This window comes from Delphinapterus leucas, chromosome 7 (genome assembly GCF_059928025.1).
Source record: "Delphinapterus leucas isolate spDelLeu-1000000601 "Yukka" chromosome 7, BTC_Dleu_Yukka2, whole genome shotgun sequence".
Lineage (NCBI taxonomy): Eukaryota > Metazoa > Chordata > Mammalia > Artiodactyla > Monodontidae > Delphinapterus > Delphinapterus leucas.
The window spans coordinates 95,561,471-95,578,516 of record NC_143135.1 but is presented as its reverse complement, the minus strand read 5'-3'; the positions used below and the strand labels follow the sequence as shown (position 1 = coordinate 95,578,516).

General features: G+C 49.0%; 1 protein-coding gene across 3 annotated transcripts; it reads right to left on the bottom strand.

Moving 5' to 3' along the window:
* Positions 1-5,724: 5,724 nt before the first annotated feature.
* HINFP (histone H4 transcription factor) lies at positions 5,725-15,920 on the bottom strand. Of its 3 annotated transcripts, XM_089915684.1 has the most exons (10): positions 15,670-15,919; positions 10,917-11,113; positions 9,213-9,442; positions 8,811-8,922; positions 8,479-8,631; positions 7,875-7,952; positions 7,668-7,788; positions 7,443-7,581; positions 7,221-7,372; positions 5,725-6,698 (listed from the first exon to the last, which is right to left on the bottom strand). In XM_089915684.1, exons 2-10 carry the CDS (start codon positions 11,101-11,103, stop codon positions 6,275-6,277), a joined length of 1,596 nt encoding a protein of 531 aa, XP_089771810.1. In that variant the 5' UTR covers positions 11,104-11,113; positions 15,670-15,919; the 3' UTR covers positions 5,725-6,274. The 3 variants fall into 3 exon arrangements, with proteins under 3 accessions (XP_089771810.1, XP_089771808.1, XP_089771809.1); XM_089915682.1 differs by having other exon boundaries at positions 10,917-15,920; XM_089915683.1 differs by having other exon boundaries at positions 7,221-7,345; positions 10,917-15,913.
* Between the last annotated feature and the right edge of the window lie 1,126 nt (positions 15,921-17,046).

Here is a 17,046-nt window from a genome sequence, read left to right as displayed (position 1 = left end):
ACAAGGTCCTACTGTATAGCGCAGGGAACTATATTCAATATCCTGTGATAAACCACATGGAAAAGAATATGAAAAAGAACGTATATATATAACTGAATCTCTTTGCTGTACAGCAGAAATTAACACTACATTGTAAGTCAACTATACTTCAACAGGGCTTCCCTGGTAGCACAGTGGCTAAGAATCCGCCTGCCAATGCAGGGGACATGCGTTCGAGTCCTGGTCCGGGAAGATCCCACATGCCGCGGAGCAACTAAGCCCGTGCGCCACAACTACTGAGCCTGCGCTCTAGAGCCCTCGAGCCACAACTACTAAAGCCCGTGTGCCACAACTATTGAAGCCCACGTGCGTAGAGCCTGTGCTCCGCAACAAGAGAAGCCACCACAATGAGAAGCCTGCGCACCGAAACGAAGAGTAGCCCACACTCGCCGCAACTAGAGAAAGCCCGCACGCAGCAATGAAGACCCAACGCAGCCAAAATAAATAAATTAATTATAAAAGAAACTATACTTCAATTAAAAAAATACTTTAAAAATGTCCTTTTCTGACCGCCTTTCCCTCCTGCCCTCTGATCTTCAGAGGCTCACTGTATTTGATTCTAACTAGTCTCCTAGGGCCTCCCTGCCCAGTTTTGAACTCACGATCCTTCTCTGGCTGCTCTAATTACCCCTGCTCCTTGACCCTAGGCAATTCATGTCCAAGCAGACAAGCCATGGCCAAGGATCAACCCAGTGGTCTGTCTTCTGCTTTTGCTCCGGGGGTGCTGATATCTGCTACATAAAAGTGTCTGGTTGTGTTGAAGTTGCCACTGCCTGATCTTGGCCTTCCGCCTCTGCTGAGTGGTTAGGTGATCTATCTCACTCCTATATCTATAAATGGCATTTCTAAAACTTGACAGTTGTTATAAATCTCCTTAATCCAACAAATTAATCCCTACTCTATCAAGGAAACAGAGACTGTCAGGCATGAAATCCCTCACACCTTACACCTCCTACAAACTAAATTCACATCCCCTCCCATCCTGCCTTCCCTCTACTCGAAGGGATGTCTCCATTACTTTCCAAGCTTTGTCTATCTACTTGTCCTCCATATTCCTTGCTCAGTCAAGAAATTCAAGCTATTTAGCATGTTATGAAAAGTTTTCACAATCTCCCCCTACCTTCCCTCTCAGCCTCAAACCCCTCTGCTACTGTACATGAAATGGGTATGCTCCTCATTCGCAAAGTGCACCGTGGGATTCCCGATCTTGAGCAAATTCATTCATTCATTGGGAGCCTATATTTACTAGGTCACAATCTCACAGAGATGACTTGATTCCCCATGACTGTTCTTCCCTCTTCTCATCTTGGAGAATCATTTCTCTTTTCTACCCACTCAGCTCTTCTGTGCTCTTGTGTGAGGTTATGGACTTGCCCTGATTAAGAAAAATGAAGCATCAGCTTCCACACTCCTGGGCCACCTGCCCTCTCTTCCTACTGCCACCCATACCGCCACCTACCGAGGAAGACAGGGATCTCCTTAATCTTCAGGCACCATGATGTCTGCCTCTAGATGAAATTTTAAGGCAATCAAATTAGTACTGGCACCCTCCTCCCTCCAGGGATCTGCTGTCACCCACCCCCAGCCTCTATATTCTTCCAGAGGCCTCTGGCTGCTTGGACGCAATAACCCCTTTCTCCGGTCCGGTGCTTTCTAACGCACGCACACAGAGCCCAGGATCCCCTCCTCCTGGAGAACTGGAATCACATGGTAGCAGGTCAAAATGTCCTCTGCACTCCCCATGGTCCAGACCGAGCAATGGGATTTGGTGTGGGCGTCACTGGTATGACCGGTAGGGAAGGCCCTTTTCACGGGGTGCTGGCCTGATCCTGAAGGCACTGCTCAGCCGAGGAATGAATGGCATCAGTGATGCTGGAGAAATCCCTCACGGGGCAGCCCCAGCCACTGCTTAGAGCGCCAGCAAACCAAGGGCACCCAAAAAATGAAGGACCAGAATTTGATAGTTTATAAATATATATTTTGAAAGCATAATCATGTACTTACTTGTAGTTGCTTCCGGGTTTAATATTTTCATTTTGAATTATACACGGAGAATGGGGCACCACAGTTTTATCAGGGTTCAAAGCCTTTAGGCTTCATCTCGCCTTGACTGGGAGAAAGGCCTCTAATGACTTGCCCTTGGGGTCTGCCTCTGGCCCTGTTCTATTCAACCTTTTAACCTACCACTTGGAGACAGTTGTCCACCGAGTCTCACAGGTCAAAATGTAATGAGGATAAACACGAGGGCTTGCTGTTGGGTCCAAGATAACCACTGCAAACATCTAAAGTGAAGAAGCACAGCTTGGGCAATAACAAAACATGTAAAGGCTTAGGGGCTTCAGAGGGCAGCGGCTTCATACTAAACTGAGAGCGTGGTGTAACCACCAAAACTAGAGGCCCCAAGGACACGGGGGTGGAGAGGGGACTCCAACCTACACGACACAGGTTTAGAAGAAACTGAGGGTGCTTAGCCCGAAGAAGCCTCCGCTGTCTTCAGTTACCCGAAGGCCTGATGGGGGAGCAGAATTATACTTGTTTAGTGGAAGGACAGGGTGTGGGTGGTGAAATTGATACAGGATCCTAGAGGAGTGAGCCTGGAGATTCATTGGCTTTGCTTATGAAAGTCTTCACTTGCGTTTCCTCTCTCCTCCATGTTGCCATTTTAAAAAAAAAAAAGAAAAATCTTTCTCAATGCCTTTTTTTACATATATATAAAATTATCTATTCATTTATTTATTTTTGGCTGCATTGGGTCTTCGTTGCTGTGCACAGGTTTTCTCTAGTTGCGGTGAGTGGGGGCTACTCTTCGTTGCAGTGTGTGGGCTTCTCATTGCAGTGGCTTCTCTTGTTCCGGAGCGCGGGCTCTAGGCGTGCGGGCTCAGTAGTCGTGGCTCATGGGCTTTAGAGCGCAGGATCAGTAGTTGTGGCGCATGGGCTTAGTTGCTCTGCGGCATGTGAGATCTTCCTGGACCAGGGATTGAACCCGTGTCCCCTGCATTGGCATGCAGATTCTTAACCACTGTGCCACCAGGGAAGTCCTGCTTTCTTTTTAAAATTATTTATTTTTTATTGAAGTATAGTTGAAGTGCAATATTATATGTTACAGGTGTACAATATAGTTTCACAATTTTTAAAGTTTATACTCCATTTAGTTATTATAAAATATTGGCTATATTCCCTATGTTGTACAGTATATCCTTGTAGCTTATTTCATACATTATAGTTTGTACTTCCTAACCCCCTACCCCTATCTTGTCCCTCCCCCTTCCCTCTCCCCACTAGTAACCATTACTTTATTCTCTATATCTGTCTCTTTCTTTTCTGTTACATTCACTAGCTTGTTGTATTTTTTAGATTCCACAAATAAGTGATATCATACAGTATTTATCTTTCTGTCTGACCTATTTCACTTAGCATAATATCCTTCAAGTCCATCCTTATTGTTGCAAATGGCAAAATCTCATTCTATTATATGGCTGAGTAGTATTCCACTGTATATATATACCACATCATCTTTATTCATTCATCTGTTGATGAGCACTTAGGTTGCTTCCATACTTGGCAATCGTAAGTAATGCTGCTATGGACATTGGGGTACACGTATCTTTTCAAATTAGTTTGTGGTTTTTTTCGGATATATACCCAGGGGTGGAATTGCTGGATGGTATGGTGGTTCTATTTTTAGTTTTTTGACAAACCTCCATATTGTTTTCCACAGTGGCTGCACTAACTTACATTCCCACCAACAGTGTACTGTTTCCTCCACATCCTCACCAACATGTTCTTTGTGTTCTTTTTGATGTCAGCCATTCTGACAGGCGTGAGGTGATATCTCATTGTGGTTTTGATTTGCATTTCCCTGATGATTAGCCATGTTGAGCATATTTTCATATGCCTGTTGGCCATCTGCATGTCCTCTTTGGAAAAATGTCTCTTCAGTTCTTCTGCCCAATTTCTAGTCAGTTTGTTTTTTTGACGTTGAGTTGTATGAGCTCTTTTTATATTTTGGATATTAATCCCCTATTGGTCATATCATTTGCAAATATTTTCTCCCATTCTGTAGGTTGTCTTTTCATTTCGTTTATGGTCTCCTTTTCTGTGCAGAAGCTTTTATGTTTATTTAGGTCCCATTTGTTTACTTCTGCTTTTATTTCCTATGCCTTAGGACAGATCCAAAAAAATATTGCTACAATTTATGTCAAAGAGTGTTCTGCCTATGTTTTCCTCTAGGAGTTTTATGGTTTCCAGTCTTACATTTAGGTCTTTTACCATTTTGAGATTATTTTCGTATATGGTGTTAGAGAACACGTTGCTATTTCTTGAAGGGGCTCTTGCAGAGGCGAAGTGAACATCTACATTGACTTGACCTTAAAGCCCTCATTATTTCTTGCCTGAATTCCTGCAGCAGCCCCCTAACTTGCATCTGCCTGCTCTCTCACTCCCCATCACTGGCAGAATCACCGTTCTAAAACTTGATGCAGTCCTTCGGGGCAGCTTTGCCTTCCTTCCCAGTCTTGTCTCTCTCCACAACCCACTGCCCTCTGTGCTGCAGACCACAAAGTACCCCTTTAGATTCGTTTACAGACCTAGTCTCCTCTGCTCGGAAAAAACCGGCCACCCCTTTGTAGATGGTAGCTCTAGTTGTTTCCTTGACAAAGCCCTCCTTGATCCCTTGGCCAAGTAATACTGTCAGCTCCTGCTTTGAGCCTCCTCAATGAACCCTGACAGGCCTCTCACTCCACTCACTCCTGACAGGCCTCTCACTTACCTCACTCCATTTAGGCCTTTCCTCACCTCTGTACTGCAAGTCCCTCCGGGGCAGATCCTGCCTGGGTTTATCCATTTTGTATCCTTAGCACCTGTCACAAAACCCGGACTATAGGAAGAACTCAGTAAATGACTGATGGAATTAATGAAGAGACTTCTCTTTCCTAATTCTTTCAGCAATAGGCACACAGTTTTTGTAGTAAGAATTATTTAGTCCTTTTTAAAAAGTGTTAAAACAACACTTTTGGGGCAGCTTCCTGCCCATCCAAGACCCCTGAGAGTACTTCCCTGACCTCTTGAGAGTGGCAGAGACCCTAAGAATGACACAGAGCACTAAGATGTGACTGGACAGGCCTAAAAAAATGGTTCTTGTTTAGGAGGGTTCCAACCCCTTTGAGGATCTACTGAAAAAACAGACCCCTTTCCTCAGGAAAATGCACATTCAGATACACAACTTTCTAACTTGGCTCCTGGACCCCCAGTACCTGCTATTCCCTAGGGCTTCCACATCCACCCTCCACCCTAAGCCTCCTTCTTAGTCCCACAGCTCCACAGGTAAAGAACCCCCAACCCAGAGGCGCTGGCTTCTAACCAGCACTCAGAGCGTGGGGCGCCGGCCTGGGTGCTCTGGCTTCCTGGCAAGCCCCACTCGCCCGTCCTAGAGTGTTCTACTGCCCACTCCTGGCCTATGCCTGGGACCTCTATAGAGATGGTAGATGTTCCAAGAAGAAATGGAGGAGTTTCACCAAAGGTGGGGTGCGGGGGAGGGGCAGGGAACAAGAGGACAGTTCAAAACAAAACAAACCCCAGTCACTAAAAGGGGTTTATTCAGCTCCTAATTATTCAGCTCCTCTTCTGGGCAGCTGTATCTCCTCATTATCTAGTTAATACCACCAAACATAAGGAAGAAGAAGTGAGTAATGGCCCAAGCGTTTCTTTTATTACCAAAAACAATTGTTACGCACATACTCAGTGCCTCCAATCCCATCCCTGAGGATGACCATGAAAGTCCTTGGGGTTTGTAGGAGGAACCATTTAGAGGGAAATGCCTTGGCTGGTTGTGAGGAAAGGGCCCTTGCAGGGATCAGTTACATGTCATCCCTGGGCCTAAGGACCCCTAAAGACAGGAATGGATGTGAGTTGACTATGGATTTTAATCACTCTTCTAGCACGTCTGGGGGTTAGGGTTAAGCCTGACACTAGCCCCCTCTACAAGAACACACACAACCAGGGTGCCCCCCCCAAAGAATCCAAACTCCTCAGGATCCCCACAGAATGTGGTCTGGCACAAAAGGGAAGTCCCTCAGTCTGCCGAATGATGCAAGCCGGGTCCAGAGTGGACCGCACCGCTCTCAGCACCACTCCTAAAGGCATCCATTGGCAAGGGCTGCCCACTAGGGGCACTGCCACCAGCCCGGCTCAAACCCCAGCTGGGGTCTGGGGTAGCAACGGTCAGGGTCTGCAGCCTTCACACCATCTGGACTTGTGGCTCCTCAGCTACTCCCTGAAGCTCTTCCATGACGCCCCCAGAGCGGGGCTCAGAGGCTGGAGGTGGCTCTCCTGGGGCTTCAGACAGCACATAGTAGACAATCTCTCGCTCACCTTGGGCACTGGTCTGATTCACCACGTGGATGACAGAGCTAGAAGTGTCCTGAGAGGCCGAGAGGGCTGTCCCCTCACCACCCCCACCTTGCTCTTCCTCTTCAGCCTCTTCCTGGGGTCCTGGCTCCCCTGGCACTGTTTCTAGAATGATGCCCTGCAGGCTGCTCTCATTCAGTGATGCTCCCAGGCCCGATCCCTCTGGTGGCTGCCGCAGCAGTTGCTGTGTCAGCTCCACACTCTCATAGCGAACCAGCTGCAGCCGCATGTAGCCGTCTTCATGCTCCTTGTACCTGGTGAAGGAGGAGCACAGAGGGCAGCAAACAAGGGCAGGGGGAGGCAGAAATGGCCTGGAGATTGGCGAGGTAAGGAACAAATATGGGGGAAAGAAGCAGCTCTGGGATTCTAAGTGATGGAGGTAAAAGACAAAAAAGGTCCTTATTGGAATATTTAGAAGAAAAGGCAAGAAGGATCATTACTCAAAAAGGAAAGGGAGGGGAGGGAAGGGGAGAGGGAGGAATTATCTGTACCGGACAGTAGTGCTGTCAGCGGATTTATGAGCAGGCCATGGAGCTACAGATTAGGACCCTTGGGCTCACACTCTGGTTCCGACTACAGGGCTTTTGGCACCATCTACTGTTTTTGGCATCGTGCCTTGGATTCAAAAATCAGAAAAATAATCTTTGCCCCACCACTATTCTCGAGGTTCCTTGAACCTAAATGGAGATGGTGGACATCAAAGCACCATCAAATTCAAGGTCTCTAAATTGTTGAAAGGTATGAAGAAAAAGTGTGGGAATCTGGGAGGAGCATACCGAAAACGGGGGTGCCCTGAGGGCCACTTGAACTGGTGTTTCTTGCGAAGGTGCACGGTGAGGTTGTTGCCCCTCGTGAAGCATTTGTCACACACGTGGCATCTGTATCTCGGCTCTGAGTCTCCCTGGGGGGGAGGGGAGGGAGAGTGAGGCTAGATTCCCCATGAACCCCGGGCTCCCCGACGCTTCTGCTGGCCCTTCCCCACCATCAGCCCCACTCACTTCATGCACTTTTCGGTAATGGGACTTGATAGAGCAGAGCGACCGGGCACTGAAGGTGCAGTTCTCGAAATCACACCTGTAGGCTGGCTCCTTGCTATGGGTATCCAGGTGCTTCCGGAGGTCGATCAGATTTTTGCAGCTGCCGAGAGAGGTCAGGAGGGGTCAGAGGGCATGGGGGACCCTGAAACACAAGTTTTCTGATGTCCAGTCCCTGTTTCCCTTTACCTGTAGTCACAATAGTCACATTTAAAGGGCCGGTCCTCACTGTGGCGAAAGCGCATGTGGTTTCGGAGGGAGGATGGCAGTGGGCAGGTCATGTCGCACAGAGGGCACTTGTAGTGGTTCACTGAGGAGCAGAGAGGAGGCTGTGATCCGAGGGCTAGTGGAAGCTTGGAGGGTGGGCCGGGACGAGAGGCGTGGCCAGCTACTCACCATGGTTACGCATGTGGTCCCGCAGCAGCCGCTCTGTGGCAAATCTCTTGGAACAGTGAGAGCACTGGAAGTGTTGCTCTGTGGTGGGGCGGGCAGAAGAGAGGGTGGGTTGTGAGGGATGGTGGAGAGGCACAGAGAGGAGAGCAAGCTGGGAGAGGGGAACCATCCCAGGCAGAAGGGAACCACCAGAGGAGGAGCGGGGAGCTTAAGGAACTATGGACGGACATAGTATCACAGAAAGAGCATGGGACTTGGAGTTGAGAAGCTGAATTAGAATTCCGGCTTGACCACTTACTAGCTGTGTGATCTCAGGTAAGCGATTTAACCTCTCTGAGCCTCAGTTTCCTCATCTGCCAAAAGCGTGGACAAGAGGCCTACCTCACGGGGCTGCTGCTAGGATTCACTGAGATAAGAGCTGTGGCACACAGTAAGCATGGAATAACAACGTCTAATGAGTCTCTATCAGCAGAGACTGTGGTAGGTGACTGAGCCCTTAAGGTAGACGCAGCCAACTTGCAGATACCTTCAGGGGTCCCCTCTCCTGGGAATGTGCCCCCAACCTCCACTCCAAGCCTGCACCCATGCCCCTGCTCCGACCGCTTACGATCCAACGAGGTCTGGCGACGGATGTGATCTAAGAACTTGGTGTTGTTGGCAAACATGCCCCCGCAGGTGGGGCAGGCCACCACCTTCTCCTGGGTATGGCTACGGAGGTGCTCTCGAAGCTTAAAGCGGTCCTTGAAGGTGCACGTACAGCCTGGGAAGGAAGGTCCAGTCAGGTCCAGCTACAAACCCTCAGAGTAGGCTCTGGTACCCCCACGTCTCTCCAGTCAGCAGCCAACCTTGCCCTGCAGGACTGGTCCCACCCCTAGCTGCCCTGGCCCCTTAGCAACCCCAAGGTTTCTTTAGAGGTCAGAAATTACAGAGTGGCCCTACCTTTCCAGCCACACAGCACCACGTGGGTGTCCTTGCCGACTGCCTGGTATTCACAGCACAGGCTGTGCGCTTCCACATGTCGATAGAACCACTCGGGATTGTCGAAGGAGCTCTGTGCCAGGAGCAACTTGGGGTAAGGACTGAGGGTGGGTGGAGGGACTCTTACCCCTAGGTGTCCAAAGGGGGCTTCTCGGCTCTCTCCCAAATTAACTTGGTGGGGATAGGAAAGTTTGAGCAAGGGGGCTACCCAGAAATGTAGGAGGGCTACTAGCGGGAACCTCAGGAATACAGGGCATCCCTGAAAGCCCACGAGCTACAACTCCTCCTCCTGAAAGGGTCAAGGCATCTTTAGTTGAAATCCCCAACTTCCCTCCACCCGTATTACTGGCTCTGCCTGCTGACCTCACAGTGTTCCCACAGACACAGGAAGTGGTCAGGGATGTCAGGGATGAGGTTGCGGCTCTGGAAGTCCAGGACGCAGGGGCTGAGGTCGGCCTGGCTCTGCAGGGCCTGCAGCCCGCACTGTTTCAGCTTGGTGTGGTAGCAGTGGAAGTAGACATGGCGCACAAGATCAGCAGAACTGTCCAGAGAACAAAAGCCGCACTCCTGCCACAAGCAGGAGAATTCTTCCTCTGCAAAAAGGGGTTTAGAAGGAAGAGTCTGATACTTTCCAGAGCTCTCCGTCCACTTAGCAGCAAGGGAGGATGCCAGACTGACCTGGTATGCCAGGAATTCACTCAGCAAATACTAGTATTTAATGACCACTAACTGTGTGCCAGGCACCAGGGATACAACGACGAGTAAAAAAGAGTCCCAGTCTTTGTCCTCGTACAGCTTTCAGGCAGGGAGAAAAAAACATCAAATAATCACATGTATAAATATTAGACTGCAACCAGGTGGAGGGGAAGTGCGGTCTAGGTAGGGGGACAGTGTGTGCATGTCCCAGTGCCAGTGACTCAGAGACAGCACGTGTGGCTGGCATTTGCTACAGTGGCTCCGAGTTTCTGCTGTTCCCGAGAACCTGAGACACCTCCCACTCCTGCCTGTCAAACCGGAAGTCCTTATGCTGCCCAAGATCGGCCTTCCCTAGGATGGACTATTCCCTAGCACTATTCAGTTCCACTTCCTGTCTCTCTAGCATCTGTCTAAGCACCAAATTTCCACTGCTTTACAAGGATTTACTTGTTTTGAAAAGTAGATGCTTTTAAAAATATAATAATCCCCTAATTTCTCTTCTGTATAAATATTACTTGACTTTTGAAGCTATGAGTTATAGTTCGCCGTCACTAGACTCAAAACAGAATTTGAGGTGGGGGAAGGAGAGGTGTCTCTATACCTTCTGTAGAACAGAGTTTTTCAAACTGTGTTGTGACCCATTAGTGGGTAGTGAAATCAGTTTAGGGGATTGCAAATCACACTTTTTTTTTAATGAAAGAGAATAAGATGGAACAATTCAGAGAGAATTTAATAAAGGCAAGTATTGTTTTTAGTATTTTTTAACTTTTGTGTACAGGGTTGTGATATAAGTAAGATGTATTCCTAACTGGTGGTCACAGTAAAAAAAAAAAAAAAAATTGAAAGACACTACCAGAGAGTGAAAAAAGCAGCTTGCCAACAGCTTGTACAATATGATCCTTTTCAAAAAAATAAAATCATATCTATCTAATTTATGTATACACATGCAGAGATGCGGTACGCGGGCCTCTCACTGTCGTGGCCTCTCCCGTTGCGGAGCACAGGCTCCGGACGCGCAGGCTCAGCGGCCATGGCTCACGGGCCCAGCCGCTCCGCGGCATGTGGGATCTTCCCAGACCGGGGCACGAACCCGTGTCCCCTGCATCGGCAGGCGGACTCCCAACCACTGCGCCACCAGCGGAGCCCAGTAATTGACTTTTGATGGCAGGATGGCAGGTTCATTCCATATATCCTTGTTGAATGAGTTTTCTATAAAGAGTCTACAGTGCTTTTATAAACAAACCAAAAAAAAAGCACAATTAGGAAAATAAACCACCACTCTTGCCGGCTGCCTTCCCCCTGTGCAGCAAGGAAAATCAGCTTTTCCACCATCCCTCGAGCGCTCTCCCCTGCTGTGTCCTGCTTCCTTACCCAGCGGGTCCTCCTCCTCCTCCTCCTCCTCCTCCTCCTCCTCCCCGGAGCCCTGCAGGTGCTGCTGCAGGTGCTGGGTGACGTGCTCGCAGAACTCCTCCATAGCTGAGCACACAAAGGAGCAGGACCCCCACTCACACTGCAGCCCCAGGTTCTCCTTTCGAGGGACTTTCCCAGGGGGCGGCATGGCCTTCACCCTAGAGAGGGGGAGGAAGAAATCAGCAGCTGCCAGGATTCCACCCAAGTGCTGTTGGGCGTAAACAGCTGGGCGGGCAGCCGGCCTAGACCCAGCAGACATTTTCCAGCGGCCCGTGACGAACTCCATGCTTTTTCAATAAGGACAGAGTAGCAGTTCCTTAAACCCCTGGAAGCTGTCTGCTGTTCTTGGGAAAGGAGAATACAAACCAACATTACTGAGCATGTGCCAGGCTCTAAGCTAAGAACTTCAACAGACATTTTTTCAAGGAGCTTCAGAGCAACCCGCCAAGAAGGAATTAATTACTCCTACAGGAAGCAGAACAATGCTCAGGTTCAAAAAGAAGGCTTTGGGGAATGACCCAGGGTTCAAATCCAGACGCCTCTGTCCACCACCTACTTAGCTGTGCGACCCTGGCCAAGTAACTTAACCCTTCTACTCCTGAACATCCTCATTTTCAGAATGGAGTAACAAGCCCTTTTGCTTTTAATTTCACACTTACTATACGCCAAGCACCTACTAAGCACTTTATTTGCCTTGTGTCATTTAATTACCAACACCACCCTATGAGGTAAGCACTATTTTTAACTTCATTTGTAGATAAGGGCCTAAGGCTTGGAGAGGTTAACTGGTTTGACCAAGATCACACACTAGTGTGGTCGGGTCAGGTGAGGCTGACTCCAAAGTCCACATTCTTTCCTATGCACACAGATGACCTTAGAAGCTCCTTATTTCTTACTGTATCATAAGTCCCCCGCCAGACTTACAAAGTGCCGTACAAACTCCCTTTGCCTAACCTATCCAGTGCTTTACTCCACCATGGCCCTGACATCCTCTGAACAACAGTGCAGATTCCATTTCACGTAAGAGGCGGTTATCTGTCCAGTTTATACTGGGTGTACACAGTGCTAGGCACACTTAGGCATGTAATAAATATTTGCTGAAGAAAGCTGAATAAAAAAACTAAAGGTTCTCAAACTTTAATATGCACACAAATGCAGAGGTTTCCAGCCCCTCCCCTAAAGGTTTGGATTCGGGAAGGCTGGGTTAGGCCTAGAAATATGCTCTCTTAACTCAGCACTCCAGTTCTGGTGGGGCTTCCAGTAACAGTGTTTGAGGAACAATAAAAGAACAGTTTCCCTCGTTAAAACAAAACACAGGGACTTCTCTGGTGGCGCAGTGGTTAAGAATCCGCCTGCCAATGCAGAGGACATGGGATGGAGCCCTGATCCGGGAAGATCCCACATGCTGCAGAGCCACTAAGCCCCTGCACCACAACTACTGAGCCTGCGCTCTAGAGCCCATGAGCCACAACTACTGAGCCCACGCGCTGCAACTACTGAAGCCCGCATGCTCTAGGGCCTGTGCTCTGCAACAAGAGAAGCCACCGCAATGAGAAGCCAGCGCACCACAAAGAAAAGTGTCCCCCCCGCTCGCCGCAACTAAGAGAAAGCTCGTGAGCAGCAACGAAGACCCAACGCAGCCAAAAATAAAAAAAAATTAAAAAAACAAAAAAACCCACAGAATGACAGATGATACTGCAAGCAAAATCTCTGGGGGAAGAAAAGACGCTAAGAGGCCCTGACTCTGTCCCCTGAGTGTCACCTCTTCCTGAGGATTCTCACTGATTCTTGCTGTCCCCACTGTGGTAACCTGAGAGGAAGCGGGGGCATTGCTCCCGCTGGCCTTCCTGATACAGGTGGGAACTCTGAAAAAGAACTTTACTACATAGTAAGGAAAAAAACCCAGAAAACACAAAATGCACAACATCTTTCACAGCTACAACTGTAAGAACCTACTATATCTAACTGCTTACCAAAGAAACCCCTTTTAAATCCACAGCCTTTGCCTCTCCTCTGAGAAGAAGCCAGCTACCTTTGACACTCTGGGGTGTGAGTACTTGGGGTTGCTGAACTCTTGGTAGACTAATAGTGAAGCCCTATTAGGAGAAAATGTAGACTACTTTTACAATTTGGGGGTAGAAGAAGTCGGGAAAGCCTTCCTAGGTCAGACATAGCAGTCCAAACCTCCTATACTACCTTCAGGATCAAGTCCACTTAGCACAGCATGCAAGGCTCTTCTCCAACTGGCCGCAACTTACTTCTCCAGGAGCTGGGTAAGGGAACTAACACATGAGGGCCTACCACGTGTCAGTCCTGTGCTGAGTCCTCTTCCAAACTTCACTTCATTTGGTGTAAGAGTGCCCTGATTCTAATCCAAAGGTCATGTCCTTCCTCCCACACCTATCCTTTATTCCCTCTTTCTGAGTCAGTAATCTTTGTCCCTAAACATACTACATTCTCCTAAAACGCTCTGCCTGAGAAACCTCTACTCATTTGCTTCAAGCCCAAACGCCCCCTGCTTGGTGACCCCTCTCCCAATTCACCCGGGGAACAGCTGACATATCCCCCCTCCTGCCTCCACAGCACTCGGTACACACCTCCATCCAACTACCTGTTACAATGGAACAGAATGTGTTTCCCCTAGACGAGGAGCTTCTCAGGGCAGAGCCCATCTCTTCTTCACTTCTCATTCCCAGCATTAGCCCAGAGCTTTGTACTCTTGGGAAACTCAATAAATGTGGGGATATGATTATATCCCAGGAAGCGTTCCTAAACTACCCCGCCCCTCAAATCACTCTCGCCTTTCGGTTTGATGGCTAGCATAGTTGAAAGCAGAAAAGCTCAACCCTATTTTTTCTGCTGACCTTGGTCACTCATGGTTGTTTTGTGTTCCACTCTCATCTACCCAACTGGACAATATTAGCTGCTCCTGAGCAGATACCACAAAGCCTGTGTCCCTCTACTGTGTCCAGCACAATGCTGAGCACAAATGTTCTAAACACATACCTGTTGTTAGACTGTGGATAAGGCCCAGGAAGCAGGCTATCTAGATATCTAGAATGACTTGAAATTTAGGCAAAGCTCCCCGAATCCCTCTTTCACCATCCCCCAGCGTTCTCTACTTTCTTTCCCTGTACGCTGCTTGTTTCTACCCTGGGAAGCTGTAGGACAAAGTGACTATTTGGTCACCACTCCTCTTTCTGTAGGCAAGGGATGCAAATGAGGCAACCTGTATAAGGAAAGGGTGCTGGACCAGCTGTCAGAAGACCTGGGCTCAAGCTTCCTGTCTCAATGAGTTTGCTCAGCCTAGAAAAATATAACACCTGTTAACTATCTACTATATGCCAAGCACTGTTTTAAGTATATGTATAAAAACTCATTAACACAACAACCCTATTGAAGTAGGTACCATTATTACCCACTTCGCAGATGAGGAAATGGCCCAGAAAGGTTAAGTAATTTACCCAAGATCAAAGCTAGAAAATGATGGAGACAGATTTCAAAGCCAGGGAGCTTGGCTCCGTTCCCCTCCTACATCAGCCTGTCTTACCTGTTCATGTCTGATTCCTTCTTCCCCACAAACATCATATCCAAATACACAATACCCAAAGCATGTTTTATTGAGTAGCTATTTTGTCAGTTTCCTCCAATAAGCTGTGAGCTCCTAGAAAGCCTGGTCTGTGCTGTGTTCAGTTCTAACTGCAGGGCCACCACGTACCTACTACAACCTCTTTTAATGTTTAAGTAAATCTGTTAACTTATTACTTTACTTTTGGACAAATCACCTAGCTTCTTTGAACCTGTTTCCTTAAATGTGAAACAGGATACTAATATCACAGCAGTGGATGATGGATGCAACAGATCTGATTAGAAAGTTCCAACAGTTACTAGCTATGTTGATCTCAGGCAAGTTACTTAAGCCCGGGTTTCCCATGTAGCATGGGAATAATCATGCCTGTCTCATTGAACTGATCTATGGATTAAACCAGATAATGGATATTAAAATGCCTAGCATAACACACCGCCACAACTCAACAAGTGTTGGCTCTTCGTATCCTTGCTTCTAAGGATGAGATGATCTAAGCACGAATTCTACAAAAAGATCAACAAAAGGAAAGCCCGAAGGATTCCTAACCCTTCCTTTCATCAGGAGTCATAGTAAGAAGCAATCAGCAAATACCTGAGTATAAATTGTAACGCAAAACACCGAATGAACCCTGAATGGTGTTCAAGAATGGAGGGACCCAGATCCGGAACCTTCTAAGGACTCACAATGTGGTCGAAGAGATAAGACTCTGACGTGTTAAGACAACGACCAAAACAAAGCGCCGGATGGGGGAAAGCTGGACAGGGAGAAATCCCAGTGGCAGGCGAAGCAGGGAAGACTTGCCCTAAGCAGTGAGGACCGGGCCCCTGGAGCACAGGTAGAGTTCGGAGAGAAAGAAGGAGACCGTTCCGGCGGGTAAACCTCTCCCTCTCAGCCCCGCAGGCTTCCCCCAAGGCGTGGCGGCGACCGTGTCTCAGCGGCAGCGAAGCCCCAGACGAGAGGTTCGAGTCGATGTTGGGGTCAAGGCGCTGCAGGCACCAGGCAGACCAGCGTGGCCGAACAGCAAGAGGGAGCCTCGCCTAAGCGACCGGGGAAGAGCCTGGCCTCGGCTGCCAGCCCAAAGCCCAGCCCGACGCTGCCCAGCAGAGCCCAGAACCCGCAGCTTACCGTCGATCAGTCTAGTCTGCTCCGGGATCTCTCCTGCTCTTCGCCCACCTCACACCGTCTCCGGGAGGGCGCTTGAGCGACGGCCAACGACAGCCAATCGCCGCTCTCGGATCCCTCTAACAACCAATCGCCCTTGCGACTGACGGAACTCATGCGCGACCAAAACACGGAAGGGGCGGGAGTGAGGGGCGGCGGGACGCGCGGGAAGGTACCGCGGCTGGCGCCGCGCTTCTCCTAGCATGGCGCAAGCGGGGATCCCTAGGGCCCGAATTCCCCCAACTGCGCAGGCTCGGCCCACGGCACCCACTGGGCATGCGCAGAGCTCGGGCTGAGCGCAGAGAGGGGTCTCCGACCTTCTGTTGGTCATCAAGCTATCTGGCCGCGTGGGCGGTGAGGCGGAGGAACAGGTGGAGGAGACCGGGGAGGCGGAGGAGGAGGCATGCGAGGCTCCGTGCCCAGCACAGCAAGCCCCGCTCAGCCCAAACTGGGGGTCCTTCACCTTCTTAATCTTACTGTTTCTTAAATATCAGTATTCCTTGTGGCATCTCTTTCCCCTACACTTCACCTCCTGTGTCACCAGGCTCAGTGAATGACTCCGTCAAGTCAGAAACCTGGCGGTCATGGCTGATTCCTCCCTCACACGTAGCATCCAATGCATTGCCAAGTCCTGTAAATGCTACCCCCTTAAATACAGGACCTCTCATGTTCATCCCCCGTTCTTGATGTTCGCCGCCCCCTCTCTAGTCCATTAACAACGTCCATCCCGGATGTCTACACTGACCTAACTGGTTCCACTGCGGGCACTCCTACTTCCCTCCAAACCATTCTCGACGGAGCTCTCAAGTGATCTTTACAAAGAGCAAATCTGATCAAACCACCACCCTGCTTTAAACACTCAAAGTCATTCTGTTGTCCTCAGGACAAAGCCCCAAACCATACTGAGGCTTTCTAGACTGTTCAGCAACCGGGTCCTGCATACTTCTCTCCACCGTGTCTTGAGTGCTTCTCGAACTCACTCTCTGCTCTCCAGCCCCCACATTTCTTTCAGTTTCTCCACCACACCTAGCCGCCTTTCCTCTCCTGCCTTGTACTTGCTGTTTCCTCTGCCTGGAATAATCTTCCCTTTCTCCCCTTCCCACATATGTTTGATTCCTACTCATTCTTCTGGTCTCAACGAAGATGCTTCTTTTTCCTGGAAGTCTTCCTGGACATCCCTTTCCTGCATTTCCCCATTACAGCTCTATCATGCGGTATTGTATTTGCCTATTTATGTGTCTGCATTCTGCACTAGACTCAGTTCAGTGAGAGAGGGCAGGGATTGCGTGTTTTTCACGTTTATAACCCCATTGTTTAGCCTAGTGGCTGAAACTCAGTAAG